Here is a 26,555-nt window from a genome sequence, read left to right as displayed (position 1 = left end):
TAAATATAGAAGGTTTGGTTCCGCCCTCAGCTGATAGTTAAATATAGAAGGTTTGGTTCCATCCTCATCTGATAGCTAAATATAGAAGGTTTGGTTCCGCCCTCAGCTGATGGTTTGATGTAGGTTTTGTTACGCCCTCAGCTGATGGTTAAATATAGAAGGTTTGGTTCCGCCCTCAGCTGATAGTTAAATATAGAAGGTTTGGTTCCATCCTCATCTGATAGCTAAATATAGGTTTGGTTCCGCCCTCAGCTGATGGTTTGATGTAGGTTTTGTTACGCCCTCAGCTGATGGTTAAATATAGAAGGTTTAGTTCCGCCCTCAGCTGATGGTTAAATATAGAAGGTTTAGTTCCGCCCTCAGCTGATGGTAAAATATAGAAGGTTTAGTTCCGCCCTCAGCTGATGGTTAAATATAGAAGGTTTAGTTCCGCCCTCAGCTGATGGTTAAATATAGAAGGTTTTGTTACGCCCTCAGCTGATGGTTTGATGTAGGTTTTGTTACGCCCTCAGCTGATGGTTTGATGTAGGTTTTGTTACGCCCTCAGCTGATGGTTAAATATAGAAGGTTTTGTTCCACCCTCAGCTGATGGTGAAATATAGAAGGTTTGGTGTTGCCCGCAGTTTTTGGTTGTCGAATCCCATTTTTTCAAAGAAAAAAAAACTATTGTGAAATTAATAGACTGATATCTGACTTTCCTATTAACCTACGTATCAATTCAGTTTCCTGAGAGTTCAGGCCACTACATTATATGTGATAAGGATAAATTGGCCTACAAATCGCTTGGATGGAATTTTTGTGGTGGGTTTTGTTACTGAAGACATGTTAACAATGGAAAGCAATGCTGGATAGAATTGGTAAGGATATCTCCACTGCAGCATTGTGTAATTATGTAATATATTGATATTCATATATATTTTGATCTGACGATGACGCTTTGGGGCTATGTTGTGTATACTGATGTAATACCGAAACAAGACTGCCTCGACTGTTCAAAAGATGACATGTGAAAATTAATCGTAGAAAATTAACATAATGAACCATTCATTATTCTCCTGAAGATAAATTCATAGAATATATCGAATTGAAGTATTGTTTGGTGCATGAAGCTACATAATAACAGGAAACAGTCCTGTAGCGAAACTAATAAGATACGTATTTGTCCAATCAGAACTCCTCAAAAACAAAAAAAAAAAACAAAAAAAAAAAAAAATTGATAAGCTTCTTTCCTTACCTCAGGGAGTGCTGTTATCAATATATTGTTAGCAAGAATCTCCTAGGTTGTCTCAGCTCTGACCACCCTATATTTGCAGGTAAATCCTAGTTTGTCTCAACTATGACCACCTCATGTTTGCAGGTATCTCCTCGGTTGTCTTAACTCTGACCACCCCATGTTTTAAGGTATCTCCTTGTAGGTCTCCACTTTGACCGCGCCATGTTTGAAAGTATCTCCTTTGTTGCCTCAATTCTGACCATCCCGTGTGTGCAGGTGTCTCCTTGGCTGTCTCCAATTTGACCACGCTATGTTCGCAGGTGTCTCCTTGGCGGTCTCCACTATGATCGTGACATGTTTGCGGTTGTCTTCTTGGCTGTCTCCACTATGACCGCGACATGTTTGCAGGTGTCTCCTTGTCTGTCTCCACTTTGACCGCGACATGCTTGCAAGTATCTCTTAGGTTGCCTCAACTCTGACCGACCCATGCTTGCAGGTATCTCCTGGGTTGCCACAATTCTGACAACCCAATGTTTGCAGGTGTCTCCTTGGCGGTCTCCACTTTGATCGCGCCAAGTTTGCAAGTATCGCCTTGGCTGTCTCCACTTTGACCGCGACATGTTTGCAGGTGTCCCCTTGGCTGTCTCCACTTTGACCGCGCAATGTTTGCAGGTTTCTCCTTGGTGATCTCCACTTTGACCGCGACATGTTTGCAGGTGTCTCCTTGGATGTCTCCACTTTGATCGCGACAAGTTTGCGAGTATCGCCTTTGCTGTCTCCACTTTGACCGCGCCATGTTTGCAGGTGTCTCCTTGGCTGTCTCCACTTTGACCGCGCAATGTTTGCAGGTTTCTCCTTGGTGATCTCCACTTTGACCGCGACATGTTTGCAGGTGTCTCCTTGGATGTCTCCACTTTGATCGCGACAAGTTTGCAGGTGTCTCCTTGGCTGTCTCCACTTTGACCGCGCCATGTTCGCAGGTGTCTCCTTGTCTGTCTCCACTTTGACCGCTCCATGTTCGCAGGTGTCTCCTTGGCTGTCTCCACGTTACAACCGTATCTAGGTCAACAATAAAAGAAATAATTCCCAGAAAACGTTTCAGAGAATCGCCAGGGATACCACAAAAAAATCTCTTTTGCACTCTACGAGAATATATTGATATAAACGTTATATATATAAAGAAGGCATGCCCTACATCAATGAGGGTAGCGATTCATACAGAAAGTGGTTAGTGATGCATGTACAATCATTCATTTACCTAAGTATCATAAATGTAGATATTGCAGTTTAATTCACATTCTTTACTCTTTTTACTCAATTTTTGAACTTAAAAACTCGGACAAGCGGTGGTCCATATTTAGTGTCAACAGCATGTAGTACAGTATACTGTGCCACTCTCTACGCTTACTTGTTTTTGTGTTTAAAAATGACAGAATTTATCAAATAGTGTATCAAACTAGTTAATTAATACCTTGCCAAGTACTCCATTTTCACATTCAAATATAATGAAGATGTCTTGTCTCTATGAAAAAATTATTGACCATTCATATTGTATATACCACAAGAATTTGATATCATGGACATGTCAGACTCTTCTTCATCAGTCAACTATCTCGATCTTTTCCTCCAACGAAAATAACATGGACAGCTTTCCACCAAGCTGAATCATGAGCCAGAAGATTTCCATTTTCCTATTGTATTTTTGTCATTCCCGAATGGCAATATTCTTGTTTCCTCAAGTTTGTTTTTGTGTTTAAATGTCGTAGTTGATTCGACATTGAAGGGCTTGTTTCCAGTATCATGATTTTCGTGCAAACTGATGGTGACTGGCAAACTCACAACACAGAGTTTCGAGAGATTAAGCGTGATTACGGGGATTTTACGATCGTCAAAATGTATTTACCGCTTGTTTGTTTACTTTGTTCTCATGATTGAATTTGTCTATCACATGTCTATCACATACCAGAATTAGACATCAAGGACACAACAGATTCGTCTACACCAACGCCTTACCTCGATCTAACCGAAAACGAAATCTACAAAGATGTCTTTCCACCAACCTATATGATAAGCTTAATGATTTCGATTGCCATATCGCGCATTTTCTATTTAGAAAATAGCAACAATTTGGTGAGTTATTCAGAGATGCGGGTTGATTTAGTTAATGTGTATGGCTATGTTATGGTTCTACGTGTTGCCGACAATTCAGTATTGTAATGTGTTCTGTTAAGTAATGAGCTCGACAAAGATATTTCTTCACATTTTATTTATCTTCGTCGAAAAATCCTGTAATCAGTGTATGGTCGCTGAGTGGGTATAGTTATATTTGGTCCAAGTCCTGATCTCAGCATACAGTGAATCTCCGGGACAGTCGGTGTTGCCAACATCTCGGTGACCATACAAACTGTAGTCACCTTCAATATAACCTTTGCTGACCCCGCATTGAGCAAGCGCCTTGGCAGCGTTACGGGATTCTTCTGAAGGTAGACTGTTCATAAAGTTACCCATGAACGAAACCGCGTAACCGAGTGAGTTGTAGTGCAGCGTATGCGCGCCAACGACGCCCCATCCCCTACCCTCATACACACGTCCGTCCTGACCAATAAGGAAGCTGTAGCCGATGTCATTGTAACCTTTAATTGAAAAAAAAATTAGAAAATTTAACTTAAAAAGAAGTATACCTTTCAAAATTAAATCTCCACTTAAACACACATAGCTTTGTTAAATTGTAAAAGAGTGAACATTTCAGGAAACACTAAAATTCAACTTTATGCTCGTCCTCTCCGGAAGCAAAGGACATTCAATTTACGTTGTACAAATGTGGCTAAAGGAAGACATCATAATTAATTTCACCATAATGTCCTTTGTCCAAATACATTGGATTGCTTCGCGATAATGAGACTAGACGAAACGAAGGTATTGTTACAAAAAGCTATTTGATATGAAATCATTACTGTCTTACAACATTACTACAATTAATTATAAATACATATCTACAGCGAGACGCTGTGGTGATAATAGGAAACTATCGATCCATTTACAACACACTAGGGTACATTTTTTAAATAGTTTGATATAATATGTTATATAGGATCAAGTGGCTTATTGATCTGTTCTGATATTGATTTAAATTAGATTTAGTGATGAAACATACATGTACCACTAATGTTTTAACACTTTCTCCCAGAAACATCATCCGTTACCATAGAATCTCAAATATCGACTAAGTTCCGGTTTGTATCATTGAATGTAGTATAAATAACGCGACATTCTGACGTACAACTGAACAGAGCCAGATATCTAACTCACAACATGTGATATTCGGAGGAGACCCAATTCTCATCCCCATGTACGATTAGTATGATATTCACCCTTAGTTTGATGAATACCACCTCTCGATCTCGATATACCTTTATCGTCTTTTGAGAGTTGAATGTCACCCACCTCTTAGACTGTTTTGTTATCTGTACGGTACCCAACTCTTAGACTGTTTTGTTATCTGTACGGTACCCAACTCTTAGACTGTTTTGTTATCTGTACGGTACCCAACTCTTAGACTTTTTTTGGTTATCTGTACGGTACCCCACTCTTAGACTGTTTTGTTATCTGTACGGTACCCAACTCTTAGACTGTTTTGTTATCTGTACGGTGACTGTTTTGTTATCTGTACGGTACCCAACTCTTAGACTGTTTTGTTATCTGTACGGTACCCAACTCTTAGACTGTTTTGTTATCTGTACGGTACCCAACTCTTAGACTGTTTTGTTATCTGTACGGTGACTGTTTTGTTATCTGTACGGTACCCAACTCTTAGACTGTTTTGTTATCTGTACGGTACCCCACTCTTAGACTGTTTTGTTATCTGTACGGTACCCAACTCTTAGACTGTTTTGTTATCTGTTCGGTACCCAAATCTTAGACTGTTTTGTTATCTGTACGGTACCCAACTCTTAGACTGTTTTGTTATCTGTACGGTACCCCACTCTTAGACTGTTTTGTTATCTGTACGGTGACTGTTTTGTTATCTGTACGGTACCCAACTCTTAGACTGTTTTGTTATCTGTACGGTACCCAAATCTTAGACTGTTTTGTTATTGTTACCCAACTCTTAGACTGTTTTGTTATCTGTTCGGTACCCAACTCTTAGACTGTTTTGTTATCTGTACGGTACCCAACTCTTAGACTGTTTTGTTATCTGTACGGTACCCAAATCTTAGACTGTTTTGTTATCTGTACGGTACCCAACTCTTAGACTGTTTTGTTATCTGTACGGTACCCAACTCTTAGACTGTTTTGTTATCTGTACGAGACCCAACTCTTAGACTGTTTTGTTATCTGTACGATACCAACCTTTCGAGATCCAATGGTAAATAGTTGTTAGAGTGTTTCTGTGAACTGTCTTGTATTTCACCTCAGCAGTATCTGTGATTGTTTTAAATTGTGTGCTAACCTCTGGAGTCCATGTGGTAGTTCTGTACACCCTGTAGTACTCCAGCACATTCACCCTCGCTATGACAGGTATGGCCATCAGTGTGGTGTACGAAAAACAGGTGTACGGGATGATTCAATGGCGTTATGTGGGTTGGCCCTCTCGCGCCCCAAGTATCACGACTGACCACTTGTATATTATCACAAATGGAATTACTGGTTCCTCCTGTAACATGCCAGATGACATAAATTATTGAAAAGTCGTGCTATGGCATTTATTTTCGTTATAAATGACAGAGGTTTGCAGAAAAACATACCATATTGCACGCTATGATTATAACTTGGTGTTCAACGCCTACACATGCTGATGTCTTTTGATGATCAAAACCAACTTGTAAACTGAAATCAAATATCTATTGTCGACAGCATAATCCGTAATCAGAACTGCCATTTCCGTGAGGAATTTCATGTCTACAAACACTGGATGTTAATTCTATGCTTTCTGTTTAGGTCCCAGTATCGCATTGCTTCTGATAAAATTTGATGAAATTTAATAAATAAATAAATAGCATCACTGATATTCAAGGGACATTATTAGTACCTATGTGGTGCGATGTGCAGCAACGATTAGTGGCGCCCCCGCTGCACTTCCCTGTGACGTAAGATCCGGTACAGTATAAATGGTCATACTGACATACGCCGCCTATAGCAGCACACGGGTCTGAAAGTAAAATAGCACTTTTGTTTCTTTATAGTTATCACCTTCAGGCGACATTTTAATTTTTTTTATTTTTTACTCATAAACAGCAATCGTATGAATATCTTTATTTTTTTGGTTCTTACTGTCAAAAAAAAAAAATATATATATATATATAAAATGCCGCTTGCGATGGTAACTAATACTATACAACTATTGACTCTATATGATGTACGTTCATGGGTTTATCAACCAAGGAAAGTAATACAACTTTCCAAGGATTGACTGACTCTTGTGTTAACCTCATATAGAGTCTATAATTATTTCATTTTATGAAGATTTGCTATAACTACCTCCATTCTCATCATAGCCCTGTGATAACATAACATATTTGCATACAAACTGCCGTCTGACTAGTAAGGAAATCACCGGCAGTTGTACATATGACGTTATGCAAAATTTTCATTGCCTGACAAAGGAATTCTGGTGTTTTCTTCTGATGACTACTTTACCGTTGGTCACGGTCATTAGGTTGGTCTGTGATCAGAGAACGGTTTACGAGGTTGACAATTCTTACTTAATATACTTGTGGGACGGAGAGTTCATGCTTGTCTTGTACTACTTGCGGAACGTTACAAGGTTAGGGTTCAACACGTTTGCACGGTTCAGTACTATAAGCATGCTTTTTGTATGACATTTTTATCGAATTCCGCGTTTTTTGCAGCGCCTCTTATTTTGCCGTCATCACTTCAGTTTTACCAAAGTGTCCTGCGACGTTATCTCAGCCGTACTCTGGTCCATCACCCTGTTCTCCAACGACAAAAGGCTATAACAATTTAATTGTAACTTTTAAAAACTTAAATCTAACAATAAAAATTTCAGCAAATAATAAGTGACTTGACGTGTCATTTTCTTGAAAATTTGAACAAATGATTTTCGCATTAATTATTTGCTTTTGCGTTACATAACTAGCGTTTCTGTCGAATTATAAAAGGGTATTCATTATGATTGAATTGTTTCAGCCTTGTTATAAACGTTTCCCTGTCTGCACATATCTCATTTATAAAAGGTGGTGACATGTTGCTTAGGCCAAAGTAATGATTCTGCGTTTTCCTGATAAGCAACGTCAGTCGTTTGGAAAAATAGCATAATAAATATTCCTGCTTATTTGTTTTAACTCATCCTTGCTTTTGTGTATGGCCTGACTATAATATTTTGGAATTAAGACAGATATTCTCCCTGATCGACCTGACAGAACAAATGTCTTTCTTTATATCTCTATTGTGCTTAAAAATATGACAAAGAAAACAAGGAAATGAAATAAGACATATCTAATGTGTAGATATAACAAAAAGGGAATTAAGGAGAGGTATCAAACCTGATGACGTCACACAGCATCTCCGTGACGCGGAGCCGGAACACAAGTTGCTGATGTAGTTACCGGAACAGGTATTGCTATCATATTGGCAGATCCCGCCGTGATTCAGACATGGCGTATCAGAACCTGTATAAAACATGCCCAAGATATTGTGCTTCAGACTTGGTGTAACAGAATGTGTATCAAACATACCCAGGATACAGTGATTCAGACTTGGTGTATCAGAACGTGTATCAAACATAAGGAGGATTCGAGATTCAGACTTGGTGTAACAGAACGTGTATCAAACATACCCATGATACAGTGGTTCAGACGAGGAGTATCAGAACGTGTATCAAACATACCCAGGATATAATGATTCAATGATACATTGATATAGAGGATCTTCCGTGAGTTTCACTTCATATATAAACGTTAAAATGAGTAAATGTAAACCCGATATGGAAACGAATGTAAGAATAGGTTTATCAATATTTTTGCAATATTCGTGTAAAAAATATTTTTGTATTCTATTAATACACATTGATGACATTCTCAACCTTTATTTTGTCATGCTCTGAATCTTTGACGTCATGAAAGAAACTTCTGGAGCCTCCATTTCATATAAGGGAAGTGCATGTGTTAACGCAATGTTTTTTAAGAAAAGGCAAAGCAGGCTAGATTGCATGGTGAAAAATATTCACATGTCAGTGTTGGCCAATGTACAAAATAAGGATGAATATTGCTTCTATCTGATCCGTTCTATGTTGCTTGATGAATTGTACAATTATATATATTTTTAGTCCCCCCTCCTCCTCTTCTTGCTGGTATAATATGATGGGTACCTTTGACAATACAATTCAGTGTGCTAGAAGTAAAAAGTCAGCTCATGTTCAAACACGAGGAGGCACACACTAACATTGCGCGCTCTCCCAAATTTAGTATATAAAGGGAAAAGTTGTACATCTTTATATTTACATGACGTCTTTACCGTAAATCACGTTTTTCATTATTAATTAATTGATTTTCAATTTCATTAAATATTTCAAAAAATGTTTTACAATATATCACAAATACTTTTGAGTATCTATCTGATGATTTAGAATATAAATGCTGAAACTGAACAAAGATTTGGAACCTTTCACATGCCATATGCTGCATCTGCCTTCAAATATACATAATAACAGCACGGTTACAGAAACTAAATGTGGTTAACGGGTCGTGTGATAATAATCCACATTCTGTCATAGAAGGAGTTGTATGTAGCAGTGTACAATGTGTATCAAATAGCTGAAAGTGACAGTTAACAATAAAACAATGGTAATTCTGATACTGACACAGTGCGTGACACCATCCCTAATCTACAGCATTATATCGTAAACAAGAGTGACAAACAGAGGAAATAAAACTCTGTTACATTGGTGCCCATGTAGGGGGAATAATTTTATTGTTACATCTGTTACATCACAAGCATCGCTGTAACCCTTGGTAACTGGAAGACTATGTCTTTGATGGATATTGTATGAGGTGGTAGGTCCCATGTCCCCATGGTAAAACATTAGCCGTAATATACTGTTCGGCTAGAGAAGGTCAAGTAACCGAGAGTTCCAGATACGAACCTAAAGGAGGCATGATGTTAATGACCCTTGTTACTTACCATTACTTATCTTCAATAGTAAGAATAGATACTAAAACGCTACTTACCTACCACATCGATAACACAGAAGTAACGACTATTAGGTACCTTTAATAAAAAAATCTTGTTGACCGCTAATTGTATGGGTTTGTCTATGCAGATTCATATAACCCTTACTTACCGACCGAAATATGGAGCAATGCTACCAGTCCTATCAGTATTACGAGCGACATTTTAAACTTGTCCCCGTTAACGTTGTCTGGCGATAAGATTGCTGTCACAGACGTAACCTTATTTCTAATGTTGCAAGACCATATCTGTATTGAATGTAAAAAATCCTATTCAAACACATGCAATATACCTAATTATTACTTCTGTGAGAACGTAAATATATAATGAACGCTACAGAAATTAAATTTCAAATTCTGTTCACTTATTCACAAAGACAACAATATACTTTCATGTACAACAGCTGATTTACCGTTCTCCTTGTGATCATGCCAGAGTCACTGGGTCAATATTACATAAGCAGCCCTCCTACTCTGGCAACTACACTGTGCTGTAGCGTAGTGTTACCTCAGTTCTCTACAGTCCTTTTCGGGAGGCAATCGTGACATAGAAGAACAAAAGAATTAAACAATGTGCCACTGTAAATTTATCCCGATCTGGTAGTTGTTTAAATAAATATCACCGAAACATCAAGAGTCCATACAAGCAACCTTTTATTGCTGGTTCGTCTACCTGTTTAACCAAATCAAAACTACTTTCTAACACTATCAAATCTGGATTAAACTTATTATTAGCAAAGTAATTGTTTAAAGAAATTTAGTTCGAAATACGAATGTATAGTCAGAAATATTTCTTAGCTATTTTGGATTTTTTTCTGATAGTTCTTAATATGGTAATTATGTTATATGTTTAACTTATGATGGTAAATAAGCAGATGATATCTAAATATACAAGTTCATTATCTCTTCATTATACAACTTATAGCTTTTTTACATGTATTGCATGAAAGAATCATATTGTATGGATGATTCGGTGTTCTATTTTAAACAGAAAACATGAAGATAGAATTATGTTTTGATGCTTGAGAGGGAAGTCCCTTATAGGGTCGTCTGTGTAGTTGTACACTCATTTGCATACATAGTGATGTTTCACTTAAAATTCAATTAAAATAATAACCTTATCGAGAGGTATTCCTGATTAAAATAACAAACTACGTACTAATATTGTCTGGAAAAACTGAAGGATATTGTAAGATTTTGAAGCTATTGGGTTCTAGTGTAGAGGATATGTTACCTAGCCCGTGATACATAATGATACTTAAATACAATTAGTTAAACAGAGGTGAAGACCGAAATTTAATTCTTCAGTTTTACATAATGTAATATCCGACATTATTTCACTGTCTGATTTCGCTATCAGTCTTAAATTAGTGTATTTTGAAATGAACAGATTTGGTTTTAGATTGTATATATAGAATACAAAACGGGAGATTAAATCGCGTCTTTGTAAAGAAGCCGAGAGTGATTTTGCTGGAAAACCTGCTCATGCTTATCATACAGCTTGGTGGAAAGATGCCCATGTTGGTTTCGTTGTAAGAAATAATCGAGATAAGCGACTGGAGTGGAATGAAGCCACAATGACCACGAACAAGCATCACTGCACCCGTTAAATGTCCCGCAAGGAAGCTTCAGAACCACAGTTTTATACCTATCATCTCCTGAAGACTATGGATATATATACATACCCGTGATGAATATTTTTGGTTCGGTCCCTGCTAACATTGTTTTGATCGGGAAGGTACCAGATCACGGATCATCCTATTTCAGTCGTAATTTTATCATTTACAACACTTTTGGCTCGGTTTCGCTGGTTGAATTTAAGTGATATTTTGCGTCGTTCTCTAACGACGTCACACTCGACAACACAGCTGCTCTCCATTTTGAATTGCACATCTTGTCTTGAACCTGATTTGTTAGGAACAGGTCAGTGTTGTAACAAACAGTGAACGTCAGTTATAGAAGTCTAGGAACAGGTCAGTGTTGTAACAAACAGTGAACGTCAGTTATAGAAGTCTAGGATCAGGTCAGTGTTGTAACAAACAGTGAACGTCAGTTATAGAAGTGTAGGATCAGGTCAGTGTTGTAACAGTGAACGTCAGTTATAGAAGTCTAGGAACAGGTCAGTGTTGTAACAAACAGTGAACGTCAGTTATAGAAGTCTAGGAACAGGTCAGTGTTGTAACAAACAGTGAACGTCAGTTATAGAAGTCTAGGAACAGGTCAGTGTTGTAACAAACAGTGAACGTCAGTTATTGAAGTCTAGGATCAGGTCAGTGTTGTAACAAACAGTGAACGTCAGTTATAGAAGTCTAGGAACAGGTCAGTGTTGTAACAAACAGTGAACGTCAGTTATTGAAGTCTAGGATCAGGTCAGTGTTGTAACAAACAGTGAACGTCAGTTATAGAGTTCTATAAACAGGTCAGTGTTGTAACAAACAGTGAACGTCAGTTATAGAAGTCTAGGAACAGGTCAGTGTTGTAACAAACAGTGAACGTCAGTTATAGAAGTCTAGGAACAGGTCAGTGTTGTAACAAACAGTGAACGTCAGTTATAGAGTTCTATAAACAGGTCAGTGTTGTAACAAACATTGAACGACAGTTATAGAAGTATAGGAACAGGTCAGTGTTGTAACAAACAGTGAACGTCAGTTATTGAAGTCTAGGATCAGGTCAGTGTTGTAACAAACAGTGAACGTCAGTTATAGAGTTCTACAAACAGGTCAGTGTTGTAACAAACATTGAACGACAGTTATAGAAGTATAGGAACAGGTCAGTGTTGTAACAAACATTGAACGTCAGTTATAGAGTTCCAGAAACAGGTCAGTGTTGTAACAAACAGTGAAAGTCAGTTATAGAAGTCTAGGAACAGGTCAGTGTTGTAACAGTGAACGTCAGTTATTGAAGTCTAGGACCAGGTCAGTATTGTAACAAACAGTGAACGTCAGTTATTGAAGTCTAGGAACAGGTCAGTGTTGTAACAAACAGTGAACGTCAGTTATTGAAGTCTAGGATCAGGTCAGTGTTGTAACAGTGAACGTCAGTTATAGAAGTCTAGGATCAGGTCAGTGTTGTAACAAACAGTGAACGTCAGTTATTGAAGTCTAGGAACAGGTCAGTGTTGTAACAAACAGTGAACGTCAGTTATAGAAGTGTAGGATCAGGTCAGTGTTGTAACAGTGAACGTCAGTTATAGAAGTCTAGGATCAGGTCAGTGTTGTAACAAACAGTGAACGTCAGTTATAGAAGTCTAGGATCAGGTCAGTGTTGTAACAAACAGTGAACGTCAGTTATAGAAGTCTAGGAACAGGTCAGTGTTGTAACAAACATTGAACGACAGTTATAGAAGTCTAGGATCAGGTCAGTGTTGTAACAAACAGTGAACGTCAGTTATAGAGTTCTACAAACAGGTCAGTGTTGTAACAAACATTGAACGACAGTTATAGAAGTCTAGGAACAGGTCAGTGTTGTAACAAACATTGAACGACAGTTATAGAAGTCTAGGATCAGGTCAGTGTTGTAACAAACATTGAACGTCAGTTATAGAGTTGTATAAACAGGTCAGTGTTGTAACAAACAGTGAACGTCAGTTATTGAGGTCTAGGATCAGGTCAGTGTTGTAACAAACAGTGAACGTCAGTTATAGAGTTCTACAAACAGGTCAGTGTTGTAACAAACATTGAACGACAGTTATAGAAGTATAGGAACAGGTCAGTGTTGTAACAAACAGTGAACGTCAGTTATTGAAGTCTAGGATCAGGTCAGTGTTGTAACAAACAGTGAACGTCAGTTATAGAGTTCTACAAACAGGTCAGTGTTGTAACAAACATTGAACGACAGTTATAGAAGTATAGGAACAGGTCAGTGTTGTAACAAACATTGAACGTCAGTTATAGAGTTCTAGGAACAGGTCAGTGTTGTAACAAACAGTGAACGTCAGTTATAGAAGTCTAGGATCAGGTCAGTGTTGTAACAGTGAACGTCAGTTATTGAAGTCTAGGATCAGGTCAGTGTTGTAACAAACAGTGAACGTCAGTTATTGAAGTCTAGGAACAGGTCAGTGTTGTAACAAACATTGAACGTCAGTTATTGAAGTCTAGGATCAGGTCAGTGTTGTAACAGTGAACGTCAGTTATAGAAGTGTAGGATCAGGTCAGTGTTGTAACAGTGAACGTCAGTTATAGAAGTCTAGGATCAGGTCAGTGTTGTAACAAACAGTGAACGTTACTTATAGAAGTCTAGGAACAGGTCAGTGTTGTAACAAACAGTGAACGATAGTTATAGAAGTCTAGGAACAGGTCAGTGTTGTAACAAACAGTGAACGTTAGTTATAGACGTCTAGGATCAGGTCAGTGTTGTAACCAACAGTGAACGTCAGTTATAGAAGTCTAGGAACAGGTCAGTGTTGTAACAAACAGTGAACGTCAGTTATAGAAGTCTAGGAACAGGTCAGTGTTGTAACAAACAGTGAACGTCAGTTTTAGAAGTCTAGGAACAGGTCAGTGTTGTAACAAACAGTGAACGATAGTTATAGAAGTCTAGGAACAGGTCAGTGTTGTAACAAACAGTGAACGTCAGTTATAGAAGTCTAGGAACAGGTCAGTGTTGTAACAAACAGTGAACGTCAGTTTTAGAAGTCTAGGAACAGGTCAGTGTTGTAACAAACAGTGAACGATAGTTATAGAAGTCTGAGGAACAGGTCAGTGTTGTAACAGTGAACGTTAGTTATAGACGTCTAGGAACAGGTCAGTGTTGTAATAGTGAACGTCAGTTATAGAAATCTAGGAACAGGTCAGTGTTGTAACAGTGAACGTCAGTTATAGAAGTCTAGGATCAGGTCAGTGTTGTAACAAACAGTGAACGTCAGTTATAGAAGTCTAGGAACAGGTCAGTGTTGTAACAGTGAACGTCAGTTATAGAAGTCTAGGGTCAGGTCAGTGTTGTAACAAACAGTGAACGTCAGTTATAGAAGTCTAGGAACAGGTCAGTGTTGTAACAGTGAACGTCAGTTATAGAAGTCTAGGATCAGGTCAGTGTTGTAACAAACAGTGAACGTCAGTTATAGAAGTCTAGGAACAGGTCAGTGTTGTAACAGTGAAAGTCAGTTATAGAAGTCTAGGAACAGGTCAGTGTTGTAACAAACAGTGAACGTCAGTTATAGAAGTCTAGGATCAGGTCAGTGTTGTAACAAACAGTGAACGTCAGTTATAGAAGTCTAGGAACAGGTCAGTGTTGTAACAGTGAACGTCAGTTATAGAAGTCTAGGAACAGGTCAGTGTTGTAACAGTGAACGTCAGTTATTGAAGTCTAGGAACAGGTCAGTGTTGTAACAAACAGTGAACGTCAGTTATAGAAGTCTAGGAACAGGTCAGTGTTGTAACAAACAGTGAACGTCAGTTATAGAAGTCTAGGATCAGGTCAGTGTTGTAACAAACAGTGAACGTCAGTTATAGAAGTCTAGGAACAGGTCAGTGTTGTAACAAACAGTGAACGTCAGTTATAGAAGTCTAGGAACAGGTCAGTGTTGTAACAAACAGTGAACGTCAGTTATAGAAGTCTAGGATCAGGTCAGTGTTGTAACAAACAGTGAACGTCAGTTATAGAAGTCTAGGAACAGGTCAGTGTTATAACAGTGAACGTCAGTTATAGAAGTCTAGGAACAGGTCAGTGTTGTAACAGTGAACGTCAGTTATTGAAGTCTAGGAACAGGTCAGTGTTGTAACAGTGAACGTCAGTTATAGAAGTCTAGGATCAGGTCAGTGTTGTAACAAACATTGAACGACAGTTATAGAAGTCTAGGATCAGGTCAGTGTTGTAACAAACAGTGAACGATAGTTATAGAAGTCTAGGAAGAGGTCAGTGTTGTAATAGTGAACGTCAGTTATAGAAGACTCGGTGTAGGAAGCAGATCTCTGACGTCACAGCGAAAGTTGCCTGAGGAACACAACAGATATATAAACACTGTACTGCGGGACATAATTATATACATTCAACCAAAGCAATTCAAAATAAATTTCAAAAAGCCGATGAAGGTATATTTAGCTCTAAGTTCATTAAATTTCATCATTTCATTGAATATTTTCAAGTTAAGGATTAAATGGACTTCGTCTCTAGTCGAGATCTTATGACAGAACAACAAAGAAGTGTGTGGACATGAGTACGGTTTAATAAATAATGGACAAAGCATTGGAATAAGGTATTATGGTAATCAAGCCGATCTGAAATCTAGACGCGCTTGATTCCTGAGATAAAGTTAATGCTACAAAAGCACTGTGACGGCATGTTGTCACTACATGTAAATGTTCACAATAACTCCTTGCCGTTAATTAGCCAGTTCTGACGTTCTACAGACCTTTTCAAACATCGACCTGCAGTCATTCCAGAACAATATATAAAGGCGATAGTACTTAGGCTAAATTTGAACGAGTCCTTGAATTTGACGTCATACAAACTAAAAAATGTTTGTATAAATTAATAATAAATCTACTAAGTTTATATGAAATGATTGTATTTTTCATTCATTAAGTGTACGTACTTGTTATCAGAAGTGGTTGTATGAATAAAGAACTTGTTTAGTTGAATGAGATGCATGTTTCGGTAGTCTTTGAGGGCTAGGATTAGGGGAAATTGAGATTATAAAAATTAATGACAACACTTGAAAAACCTAACTAAATTCTTCCCGACTTTCCATCTTATAAATCATACTGCTTCCTTCACCGACAAAAATATGACCATCTAATAAAAACAAAAAAGTCCATCCAATACAAGAATTTTTTATTCATCTCCAGGCAAAGAACATGTTTTCTGGAATATTAAAGTTCCTAAAATAACTGCATTATCAGTGACATGTCGGTATAATTGTATGAAATATTAAAGTACTGTTGTCATCACAAAGAGGGTCTCACTGTATATCACAGTCGTATTCTCGTACTGGTTTTAATGGGAGTGCTTGTCAAATTAGGTCACAATGTCCTTCACGTGCTCTTTCAGATACATCGTTAACGTATTGTCTGTAATTAACAAGAAATTTATTTACCATGTCCATCGTACATACGTGTATATACCTAACAGAATTGGAAATCTATGACACGACAACTCTTCTGCATCAGCCGCTTATCTCGATAATGAAGTCAGGATACACAGTTTTATACAATGCTGTGCAATAATCGGGACGATTTCCCTAGAGTGAATTGTCCGTGTTTGGATAGCAACATCCTTGCATTTGATTCGGTAACCATGCGCCTGATGCCAATATCACAATTTTCGTGCACGATGTCAACTGACAAACTCATAAAATCGTGTTTCAAAATATCCAGGAATATAAGAATTATGAGGAAGTTTAACGGTTGTTGTAATTATGACATTGAGAAATACTCTATTTGTTTGTGCGGTATGAAGCTGGAACTATTTGACGGTTGGTATTATATCGTTTGGTTGTTATTTGCCTTTTTCTCATTACTTATTTGGATTGACAAGGATTTACATGGCGGGTGTCTTAGATGAAGCGAAAGACGTTTACTCTTCCAGAACATCTGGTCTTAATCTCTTTGTACAATTTCAGGAGTATCCGTGCAAATCTTTCTTTTGTTCATATATTCACATAGTTTTATTGAATTTGAGTTTAGCATTATGATTATGTTCACATATTGGTATTTTCTTTGTCACACATACTCGTATTTAAAATACACATAAACAAGTACGGAAAACTCGTGTATTCAAAGCTAGACACGACATACACCACACGTTTTTTATATAAACAACCCATGGCACACGGTGACACATGGAAATTGCGAGGTCACATGTACTGTTCTTTCAACTCTCGTTGCTTGCTTTGTTTTATGAAGCTGTAATGAGCAGACGTTCTTTGGCTTGTTCGTGACCATGAACAGTCCTCTCGTTTCTTCATACCAAGTATGTATTTAAACGCCCAGCGGAATTTCGATGAAAATGCACTGTATATGATTGGGTTAATGGCACTGTTCAGATATTGAAAAACTCGACCACACCAGATCAAGTTTAGATATCCCTCTAATCCAAGATTTCGAATGTGTATTTCGTCTGTAAAAGCAAACCAGAAAATAACTATACGTAACGGTAAAGTGCACAGAAAGAATACCACAACAATTACAAAAAGCATACACACGATTTGTCTTTGGTTCCGAAGGGAGGTCCTTCGGAAGCTCTTTGTATTTGATGTTTCCTCTATATGTGTTGACTCTCTGAGAACGCCGTGGATGATGCTACTATAGATGAACAGCATGACGAAGAAAGGAATGACGAAAAACACACAGAAGATGCAAATGACGTAAGCATAGTGCCAAGTGAGGAAGATATGTGTCCGGCACACCTCGATGATTGAGGCATCTCGGTGAAATGTTGCTGTCTCAATGTGGGCTATGATCACCATGGGGACTGCAAAAATGGCGGCCACTCCCCACATACAGGACATCATGACGAGCGTCCGACTGCGACCACAGGTAGAATAGCTTTGTAACGGACGGCATACAGCATAGTATCTCCCGAAACTTACTCCCAGCATGATGAGGATTGATGCGTGTGTGAAAAGCAGCTCCAGGAAAGGTATGGCGCGACCTACAAAAACCAAAGGTTAGACGTGTACCATAACAGTGTAGCATGATTTTCCAGCCATCTAACCCATCAATCACGTAGCTCTACCTGGTGTAGCGGTGTTCCAACAGTGTGACAACGTGTAGAAAAAACATTGTGCAAGGATCAGAATCCATGTCAATACGAACAGACAAGGAAAACTCCACCAACACAGCCTTTTAGATAATGGTGTATATCTGTTATTGATTATTTTCAACATTTGTCTAAAAAATATTGACAGCTATAAATTAATTAATTGATGCGAAATATATGATTATATTTCAGGGTGTACTTTGAAGTCCATCATGTGAACTTCGTATAACTTCTTACCATCTCGTCACTCTATTTTCGACTTTAGTGTACTTAAAATGATAGTCGATTCCTTACCATCTCGTACAATACGTCATCAGTGTTATTATGCTCCACACTGGTCATTTTTCTGATGAAGGTGACCATGTCGAAACGTCATACTCTAATCTTCAACTGGTTTTGCTATAAGGTGAAGGTGACCGTGTAGTCATCGAAAAGTCACAATCTAATCTTCTACTGGTTGTGTTATGAGAACTTCTCTATATGGTTATATATCTGTTCACGAACCTGATCATGATTACGACCACACTCAATGGTAATATTTCATGCACTGATTAAGTACATTTCTGTATCGACTTTTAAATGTTCAAATGGGACTAATTGCTACCCTTTTATAAATATATGGAGGATGAAATACAAAACTTTTATGGGAAAGAGTCTATTTTTAAAAATATGCGAATGTTTTATGGAAATACATTGTAACACAGACACCACATCAAACAAAAAAAAATGTATTCTGGCATAAAGAATGAACAAAGCACACACAAGTGAATAGCTTCTTAATGAACTAATAACTGGATACAGCAGAGCCAAACAGGGGATTAAATTGCACCATACAGCTGTTTCGTCCTTTTAAGATTTGTCAGTGACAACAAGAGCTTAAATTTTGAAGCCTAGGAGACGATTGAAGAAAATCCAAATTGATCGGAAGAAAGTCGAAACCTAGATGTGGCAGTTCACTGGCTCCATAATTCAATATGTTTATTTTTTATATCAGATCACTTTAGAAGAACGTAAGATACACGTGTTTATTCTGAACCGTGCACCATACTATTCAAATGAATTAAAACGTGGCATGCAGCTTACGGCAAACCTCGGGGACTTTAAGTACACTTTAGTGTCTACTACCTACAACAGAACCATTAAGGACGCCTCTGACACCACTTAATGTAAACCTGGAACTAATGGCGAGATGAGCTGGGTATTCCAAACCTGCCATTAGCGGTCACCTGATATATCAAACAAATTAAGTTACACTGGTGATCAGACAGCCAGTGTAACAGCCATAACCTGGCCGCAAATAAGTGACGATATCAAATAACGTGAGAAATTTTAATGTGTACACGAATAGACAATGATAATGTTTGATTCATAAATAGCTTTGTCTTCGAGTTTAAGTCGGTACTGAATTATCTGAAAAGTTGTTTTTTTATTTGTTGGCCACACAAAAACTACTATTTAGAAAATTACTCAGGCAGTCAGCTAGATAAAGTTAAGTATAAATGAAAGTAAAGTAAAAATTAAGCTGTTTCTCAATATTATCGTTAATGTCACATATTACCTATCCAACTTACTCAATGTCATAAGAAAAAAATTAACTCAACATAGATAAAAAAAACCAGGGTAAATCTACGAATAAAGAAGATATTTATTTGAAAGCACAAGAAAAGTATGAATAACAATAAATAAGAATAAGAACGAGCGTTACAGAAGGGTATATCATCCTAGGTAATTTTTATATCCTAAAATATGGCGCAAGACGTAATATAACGAAATACGTAAACTAATGAGATTTCGGAATTTAATTACCTTTATGACAGCGAACACAAAATATGTCCTTCGTCTTTATCAGTCTGTGTATCTACTGAACTAGACGTGTTCACCGGTCAGCTGTCTATTACAGAAACCGTGATATTAAGAACAGCCACGAAAATATAAAATCGAAAGTGTAGTTTATTTTATTTACATGCACAGGTGGTCTATATCAGCGACAAAATCCCAAATTCCGTGATCTCTTATCCTAAATTAACCTTCGAGTTATTTCCTGTGTATAATCATCCTAGACTCCAAGTAACCTCCGTTCCTTGTTCTTCCAAACCAAAGCAACCTCCCTTTCTTGTTCTTCCACCCCGAAGTAACCTCCGTTTCTTGTTCTATCACCCCAAAGTAACCTCCGTTCCTTGTTCTTTCACTCCTAAGTAACCTCCGTTCCTTGTTCTTCCACCCCAAAGTAACCACCGTCATTGTTCTTCCACCCCAAAGTAACCACCGTTCCTTGTTCTTTCACTCCAAAGTAACCTCCTTTTCTTGTTCTTCCAAACCAAAGTAACCTCCGTTTCTTGTTCTTTCACCCCAAAGTAACCTCCGTTTCGTGTTCTTTCACCCCAAAGTAACCTCCGTTCCTTGTTCTTTCACTAATAAGTAACCTCCGTTCCTTGTTCTTTCACTAATAAGTAACCTCCGTTCCTTGTTCTTTCACTCATAAGTAACCTCCGTTCCTTGTTCTTTCACTCCTAAGTAACCTCCGTTCCTTTCTCTTCCACACCAAAATAACCTCCGTTCCTTTCTCTTCCACCCAAATGTTCCTTTCTTTCATTGTTCATCCAACCCGAAGTAACCTCCGTTTCTTGTTCTTTCACTCAAAAGTAACCTCCGTTCCTTGTTCTTCCACCCGAAGGTAACCTCCGTTCCTTGTTCTTTCACTCCTAAGTAACCTCCGTTCCTTGTTCATCCAACCCGAAGTAACCTCCGTTCCTTTCTCTTCCACCCAAAAGTACCCTTATTTCATTGTTCATCAAACCCGAAGTAACCTCCGTTCCTTGTTCTTTCACTCCAAAGTAACCACCGTTCCTTGTTCTTTCACTCATAAGTAACCTCCGTTCCTTGTTCTTTCACTCCTAAGTAACCTCCGTTCCTTTCTCTTCCACACCAAAATAACCTCCGTTCCTTTCTTTTCCACCCAAAAGTACCTTTCTTTCATTGTTCATCCAATCCGAAGTAACCTCCGTTTCTTGTTCTTTCACTAAAAAGTAACCTCCGTTCCTTGTTCTTCCACCCAAAAGTAACCTCCGTTCCTTGTTCTTCCAAACCAAAGTAACCTCCGTTCCTTGTTCTTCCAAACCAAAGTAACCTCCGTTTCTTGTTCTTCCAAACCAAAGTAACCTCCGTTTCTTGTTCTTCCAAACCAAAGTAACCTCCGTTCCTTGTTCTTCCAAACCAAAGTAACCTCCGTTTCTTGTTCTTCCAAACCAAAGTAACCTCCGTTCCTTGTTCTTCCAAACCAAAGTAACCTCCGTTCCTTGTTCTTCCAAACCAAAGTAACCTCCGTTCCTTGTTCTTCCAAACCAAAGTAACCTCCGTTTCTTGTTCTTTCACTCCAAAGTAACCTCCGTTTCTTGTTCTTTCACTCCAAAGTAACCTCCGTTTCTTGTTTTTCCACCCCAAAGTAACCTCCGTTTCTTGTTCTTCCACTCCAAAGTAACCTCCGTTTCTTGTTCTTTCACTCCAAAGTAACCTCCGTTTCTTGTTCTATCACCCCAAAGTAACCTCCGTTCCTTGTTCTTTCACTCCTAAGTAACCTCCGTTCCTTTCTCTTCCACCCAAAAGTACCCTTCTTTCATTGTTCATCCACCCCGAAGTAACCTCCGTTTCTTGCTCTTTCACTCAAAAGTAACCTCCGTTCCTTTTTCTTCCACCCAAAAGTAACCTCCGTTTCTTGTTCTTCCACCCCAAAGTAACATCCGCTCCTTGTTCTTCCAAACCAAAGTAACCTCCGTTCCTTGTTCTTTCACTCCTAAGTAACCTCCGTTCCTTGTTCTTTCACTGTTAAGTAACCTCCGTTCCTTGTTCATCCAACCCGAAGTAACTTCCGTTCCTTTCTCTTCCACCCAAAAGTACCTTTCTTTCATTGTTCATCCAACCCGAAGTAACCTCCGTTTCTTGTTCTTTCACTCAAAAGTAACCTCCGTTTCTTGTTCTTTCACTCAAAAGTAACCTCCGTTTCTTGTTCTTTCACTCAAAAGTAACCTCCGTTCCTTGTTCTTTCACTCAAAAGTAACCTCCTCTCCTCGTCTTCCACCCCAAAGTAACCTCCGTTTCTTGTTCTTTCACCCCAAAGTAACCTCCGTTCCTTGTTCTTCCAAACTAAAGTAACCTCCGTTTCTTGTTCTTTCACCCCAAAGTAACCTCCGTTTCTTGTTCTTTCACTCCAGAGTAACCTCCGTTTCTTGTTCTTCCACCCCAAAGTAACCTCCGTTTCTTGTTCTTCCACCCCAAAGTAACCTCCGTTCCTCGTCTTCCACCCCAAAGTAACCTCCGTTTCTTGTTCTTTCACCCCAAAGTAATCTCGGTTCCTTCTCTTCCACCCCAAACTAATCTGCGTTCCTTCTTTCCTCTCAAAATTAACCAGCTTTCCTTGATTCTCAAAAACAGTATATTTTATTTATTTGTAGCAATAAGTGACAAGTCAATAATAAAATACACACAAATACTTACAACGAAGACTACAGTTGTTTTGTCTTTCCGATATAGTTTACATACTTTCTAAATACCAAGGTGAGTAACGTAGAGCCGCTGTTGACATATAGGTATCTTATTCATTGCTTCCTGTGGTACACGGGTGTTCTTTGATGGCTATAATAGTCACGCTTAATTTGTTTATTGCGATAGCAGCCGGCAGTTAATCCACTTAATCGCCGGACCAAAAGGAAATATATCCGTTACCCTTTCAAATTCTTCTTCCCTGGGAAGTGCTAGAACATTGTTTAATGATATCGAGTACTTACCACTTAGTTTTTTATTCCCTAAAACAATGACATATATACGTCTACACTGTATTGGTGGTATCAGAGCCCTACTGTTATCTAGTACGTAAGGACACGCCATTAACAAACAACATCCGCTGTAACATGACGAAATTATAAAACATAACAGTGGTTCGCAGGGATTACAGAAATATCTCGCTCTATATTCATTGATAGTTAGATAAAGCACTTTTCCACAAAACAGCATCATAATTAGGAAATCCTACCCAAGGAAGACAATTCGCTAATGTGTTTCCCTCAGCTAGTAATCATTTTTATTATCTGCCATACAATGCGAGAACAATGGTGTAGAAGTGCACTTTGTGACGACCATCTAAGCTAAGCATTACATACCCCCAACTGGGGCTAGTTTTCTGTAGGGTAAATTAAAGTATACGAGTTTCAGTGTCTGTATATGGTAATAATCTCAAGGGTCAACACTTAATAGTGTAAATACAAATAAAATACAAACAAAATTTCAATGTATCAAATCGCATCTTCCCATTTTAACATCATTAAATCACACAAAAGTACAGTTGGCCTATGAAATTAACCACAGGCTACCACTCTAGGAGCACGATTAGGTCCCAAATTCCTTGATCTGCCGCCCCCAATTAACATCGATTACTGATTTCCAGCGTCAAATAAATATGTGTTCCTTCAGTTCCCAACACAAAGTTACCTGTTGTTCTCGATCTCCCACCAGAGAAACCTCCGTTTTTTATTCCTAGCTCAAAGTTAACCACTGTTTCTTGATTCTCAATATCAAATTAACCTTTGTGTCTTGATTTTCAATCCCAAAAATTGTACAAAAGTCTCACAAATAAATGACATCATTTCACATAAAATTAGATTAGATACAGTAGAGCAAGATAATGAATTAAACTGCACTATTTAGCTGATTCCTCCTTCTAGGACTCTCCAGCAATGTCAAAGACCTGAAAATATCCACGTTCCTTGATCCTCACTTCCCTCCCCACCCCCCTTCCCCCATACTCCAATCAAATTCGTTCCTTGGTATCCCGTTCCAAAGCAACCTTTCTTTCTTCTTTTCCCACAAATTCTTGATTTCTGATGTAATGTTTGTTTCTTGATTTTCCATCGTTCATTGATCTCTGCTGCACCCTAGTAACCTCCGTTCCTCGATCTCTCTTGCCCCAAATTACGATTCGTTTCTTGAATTCTCGTTCCAGACTAAACTCCGTATCTTAATCTCCAGCCCAAAAGTAACCTCCATTCATTCATATTCTGTTCCTCCCTTCCTTCCTTTATCTCCCGCCCCACATTGACTCTCCGCTCGTTTATCTTACAACCCTAAGTAACCTCTGTCGCTTATATCACACACAATAATATCCTATGTTCCTTACATCTCCAAAGTACATCTGGTCCTGATGTCCCACACCAAAATAACCCGTTTTCCTGATATCCAACACCAAAATAACCTCTGTTCCTGATATCCCACACCAAAATAACCTCTGTTCCTGATATCCCACACCAAAATAACGTCTGTTCCTGATATCCCACACCAAAATAACCTCTGTTCCTGATATCCCACACCAAAATAACCTGTGTTCCTGATATCCCACACCAAAGTAACGTCTGTTCCTTATATCCCACACCAAAATAACATCGGTTCCTGATATCCCACACCAAAATAACCTCGGCTCCTGATATCCCACACCAAAATAACCTCGGTTCCTGATATCCCACACCAAAATAACCTCTGTTCCTGATTTCCCACACCAAAATAACCTCTGTTCCTGATATCCCACACCAAAATAACCTCTGTTCCTGATATCCCACACCAAAATAACCTCTGTTCCTGATATCCCACACCAAAATAACCTCGGTTCCTGATATCCCACACCAAATAACCTCGGTTCCTGATATCCCACACCAAAATAACCTCGGTTCCTGATATCCCACACCAAAATAACTTCTGTTACTGATATCCCACACCAAAATAACCTGTTTTCCTGATATCCGACACGAAAATAACGTCTGTTCCTGATATCCCACACGAAAATAACGTCTGTTCCTGATATCCCACACCAAAATAACGTCTGTTCCTGATATCCCACACCAAAGTAACGTCTGTTCCTGATATCCCACACCAAAGTAACGTCTGTTCCTGATATCCCACACCAAAGTAACCTGTGTTCCTGATATCCCACACCAAAGTAACGTCTTTTCCTTATATCCCACACCAAAATAACCTCGGTTCCTGATATCCCACACCAAAATAACCTCTGTTCCTGATTTCCCTCACCAAAATAACCTCGGTTCCTGATATCCCACACCAAAATAACCTCGGCTCCTGATATACCACACCAAAATAACCTCTGGTCCTTATATCCCACACCAAAATAACCTCGGTTTCTGATATCCCACACCAAAATAACCACTGTTCCTGATATCCCACACCAAAATAACCTCGGTTCCTGATATCCCACACCAAAATAACGTCTGTTCCTGATATCCCACACCAAAGTAACCTCTGTTCCTGATATCCCACACCAAAATAACCTCGGCTCCTGATATACCACACCAAAATAACCTCTGGTCCTTATATCCCACACCAAAATAACCTCGGTTCCTGATATCCCACACCAAAATAACCACTGTTCCTGATATCCCACACCAAAATAACCTCGGTTCCTGATATCCTACACCAAAATAACGTCTGTTCCTGATATCCCACACCAAAGTAACGTCTGTTCCTTATATCCCACACCAAAATAACCTCGGTTCCTGATATCCCACACCAAAATAACCTCGGCTCCTGATATACCACACCAAAGTAACCTCTGTTCCTGATATCCCACACCAAAATAACCTCTGTTCCTGATATACCACACCAAAGTAACCTCGGTTCCTGATATCCCACACCAAAGTAACCTCTGTTCCTATATCCCACACCAAAATAACGTCTGTTCCTTATATCCCACACCAAAATAACCTCGGTTCCTGATATCCCACACCAAAATAACCTCGGCTCCTGATATACCACACCAAAGTAACCTCTGTTCCTGATATCCCACACCAAAATAACCTCGGCTCCTGATATACCACACCAAAGTAACCTCGGTTCCTGATATCCCACACCAAAATAACGTCTGTTCCTGATATCCCACACCAAAGTAACCTCTGTTCCTATATCCCACACCAAAGTAACGTCTGTTCCTGATATACCACACCAAAATAACCTCGGTTCCTGATATCCCACACCAAAATAACCTCGGTTCCTGATATCCCACACCAAAATAACCTCGGTTCCTGATATCCTACACCAAAATAACCCACACACCAAAGTAACGTCTGTTCCTTATATCCCACACCAAAATAACCTCGGTTCCTGATATCACACACCAAAATAACCTCTGGCTCCTGATATACCACACCAAAGTAACCTCTGTTCCTGATATCCCACACCAAAATAACCTCTGTTCCTGATATCCCACACCAAAGTAACCTCGGTTCCTGATATCCCACACCAAAATAACCTCGGTTCCTATATACACCAAAATCCCACACACAAAATAACCACTGTTCCTATATCCCACACCAAAATAACCTCTGGTCCTATATCCACACCAAAGTAACCTCTGTTCCTGATATGTAACCTCCTCCTATATCCCACACCAAAATAACCTCGGTTCC

General features: G+C 38.7%; 2 protein-coding genes across 2 annotated transcripts; both read right to left on the bottom strand.

Moving 5' to 3' along the window:
• Positions 1–3,505: 3,505 nt before the first annotated feature.
• LOC132546847 (peptidoglycan-recognition protein SC2-like) lies at positions 3,506–9,564 on the bottom strand. The gene is made up of 5 exons (XM_060210577.1): positions 9,513–9,564; positions 7,717–7,842; positions 6,243–6,362; positions 5,664–5,867; positions 3,506–3,846 (listed from the first exon to the last, which is right to left on the bottom strand). Exons 1-5 carry the CDS (start codon positions 9,562–9,564, stop codon positions 3,506–3,508), a joined length of 843 nt encoding a protein of 280 aa, XP_060066560.1.
• Positions 9,565–17,191: 7,627 nt separating this feature from the next.
• Positions 17,192–20,337, bottom strand: LOC132546841 (neuromedin-U receptor 2-like). The gene is made up of 2 exons (XM_060210565.1): positions 20,169–20,337; positions 17,192–17,988 (listed from the first exon to the last, which is right to left on the bottom strand). Exons 1-2 carry the CDS (start codon positions 20,335–20,337, stop codon positions 17,192–17,194), a joined length of 966 nt encoding a protein of 321 aa, XP_060066548.1.
• Between the last annotated feature and the right edge of the window lie 6,218 nt (positions 20,338–26,555).

This window comes from Ylistrum balloti, unplaced genomic scaffold (assembly GCF_031769215.1).
Source record: "Ylistrum balloti isolate Yb309-2 unplaced genomic scaffold, AGI_CSIRO_Ybal_v1 Utg369608, whole genome shotgun sequence".
In the NCBI taxonomy this organism is placed as follows: Eukaryota; Metazoa; Mollusca; class Bivalvia; order Pectinida; family Pectinidae; genus Ylistrum; species Ylistrum balloti.
This window is presented reverse-complemented; position numbering and strand designations above follow the sequence as displayed.

Excerpts from the sequence above, each read along its gene's own strand:
- LOC132546847 (XM_060210577.1), bottom strand. The coding sequence starts at position 9,564 with ATGTCGCTCGTAATACTGATAGGACTGGTAGCATTGCTCCATATTTCG. Across the intron at positions 7,843-9,512 it reads ATTGCTCCATATTTCGGTCG|GTTCTGATACGCCATGTCTG; the intron begins GTAAGTAAGGGT and ends TGTTTTATACAG. Across the intron at positions 6,363-7,716 it reads ATGCTGTGTGACGTCATCAG|ACCCGTGTGCTGCTATAGGC; the intron begins GTTTGATACCTC and ends TTTTACTTTCAG.
- LOC132546841 (XM_060210565.1), bottom strand. The coding sequence starts at position 20,337 with ATGACGGTGGTTACTTTGGGGTGGAAGAACAAGGAACGGAGGTTACTT. Across the intron at positions 17,989-20,168 it reads TGGAAGAACAAGGAACGGAG|GTCGCGCCATACCTTTCCTG; the intron begins GTTACTTGGAGT and ends TGGTTTTTGTAG.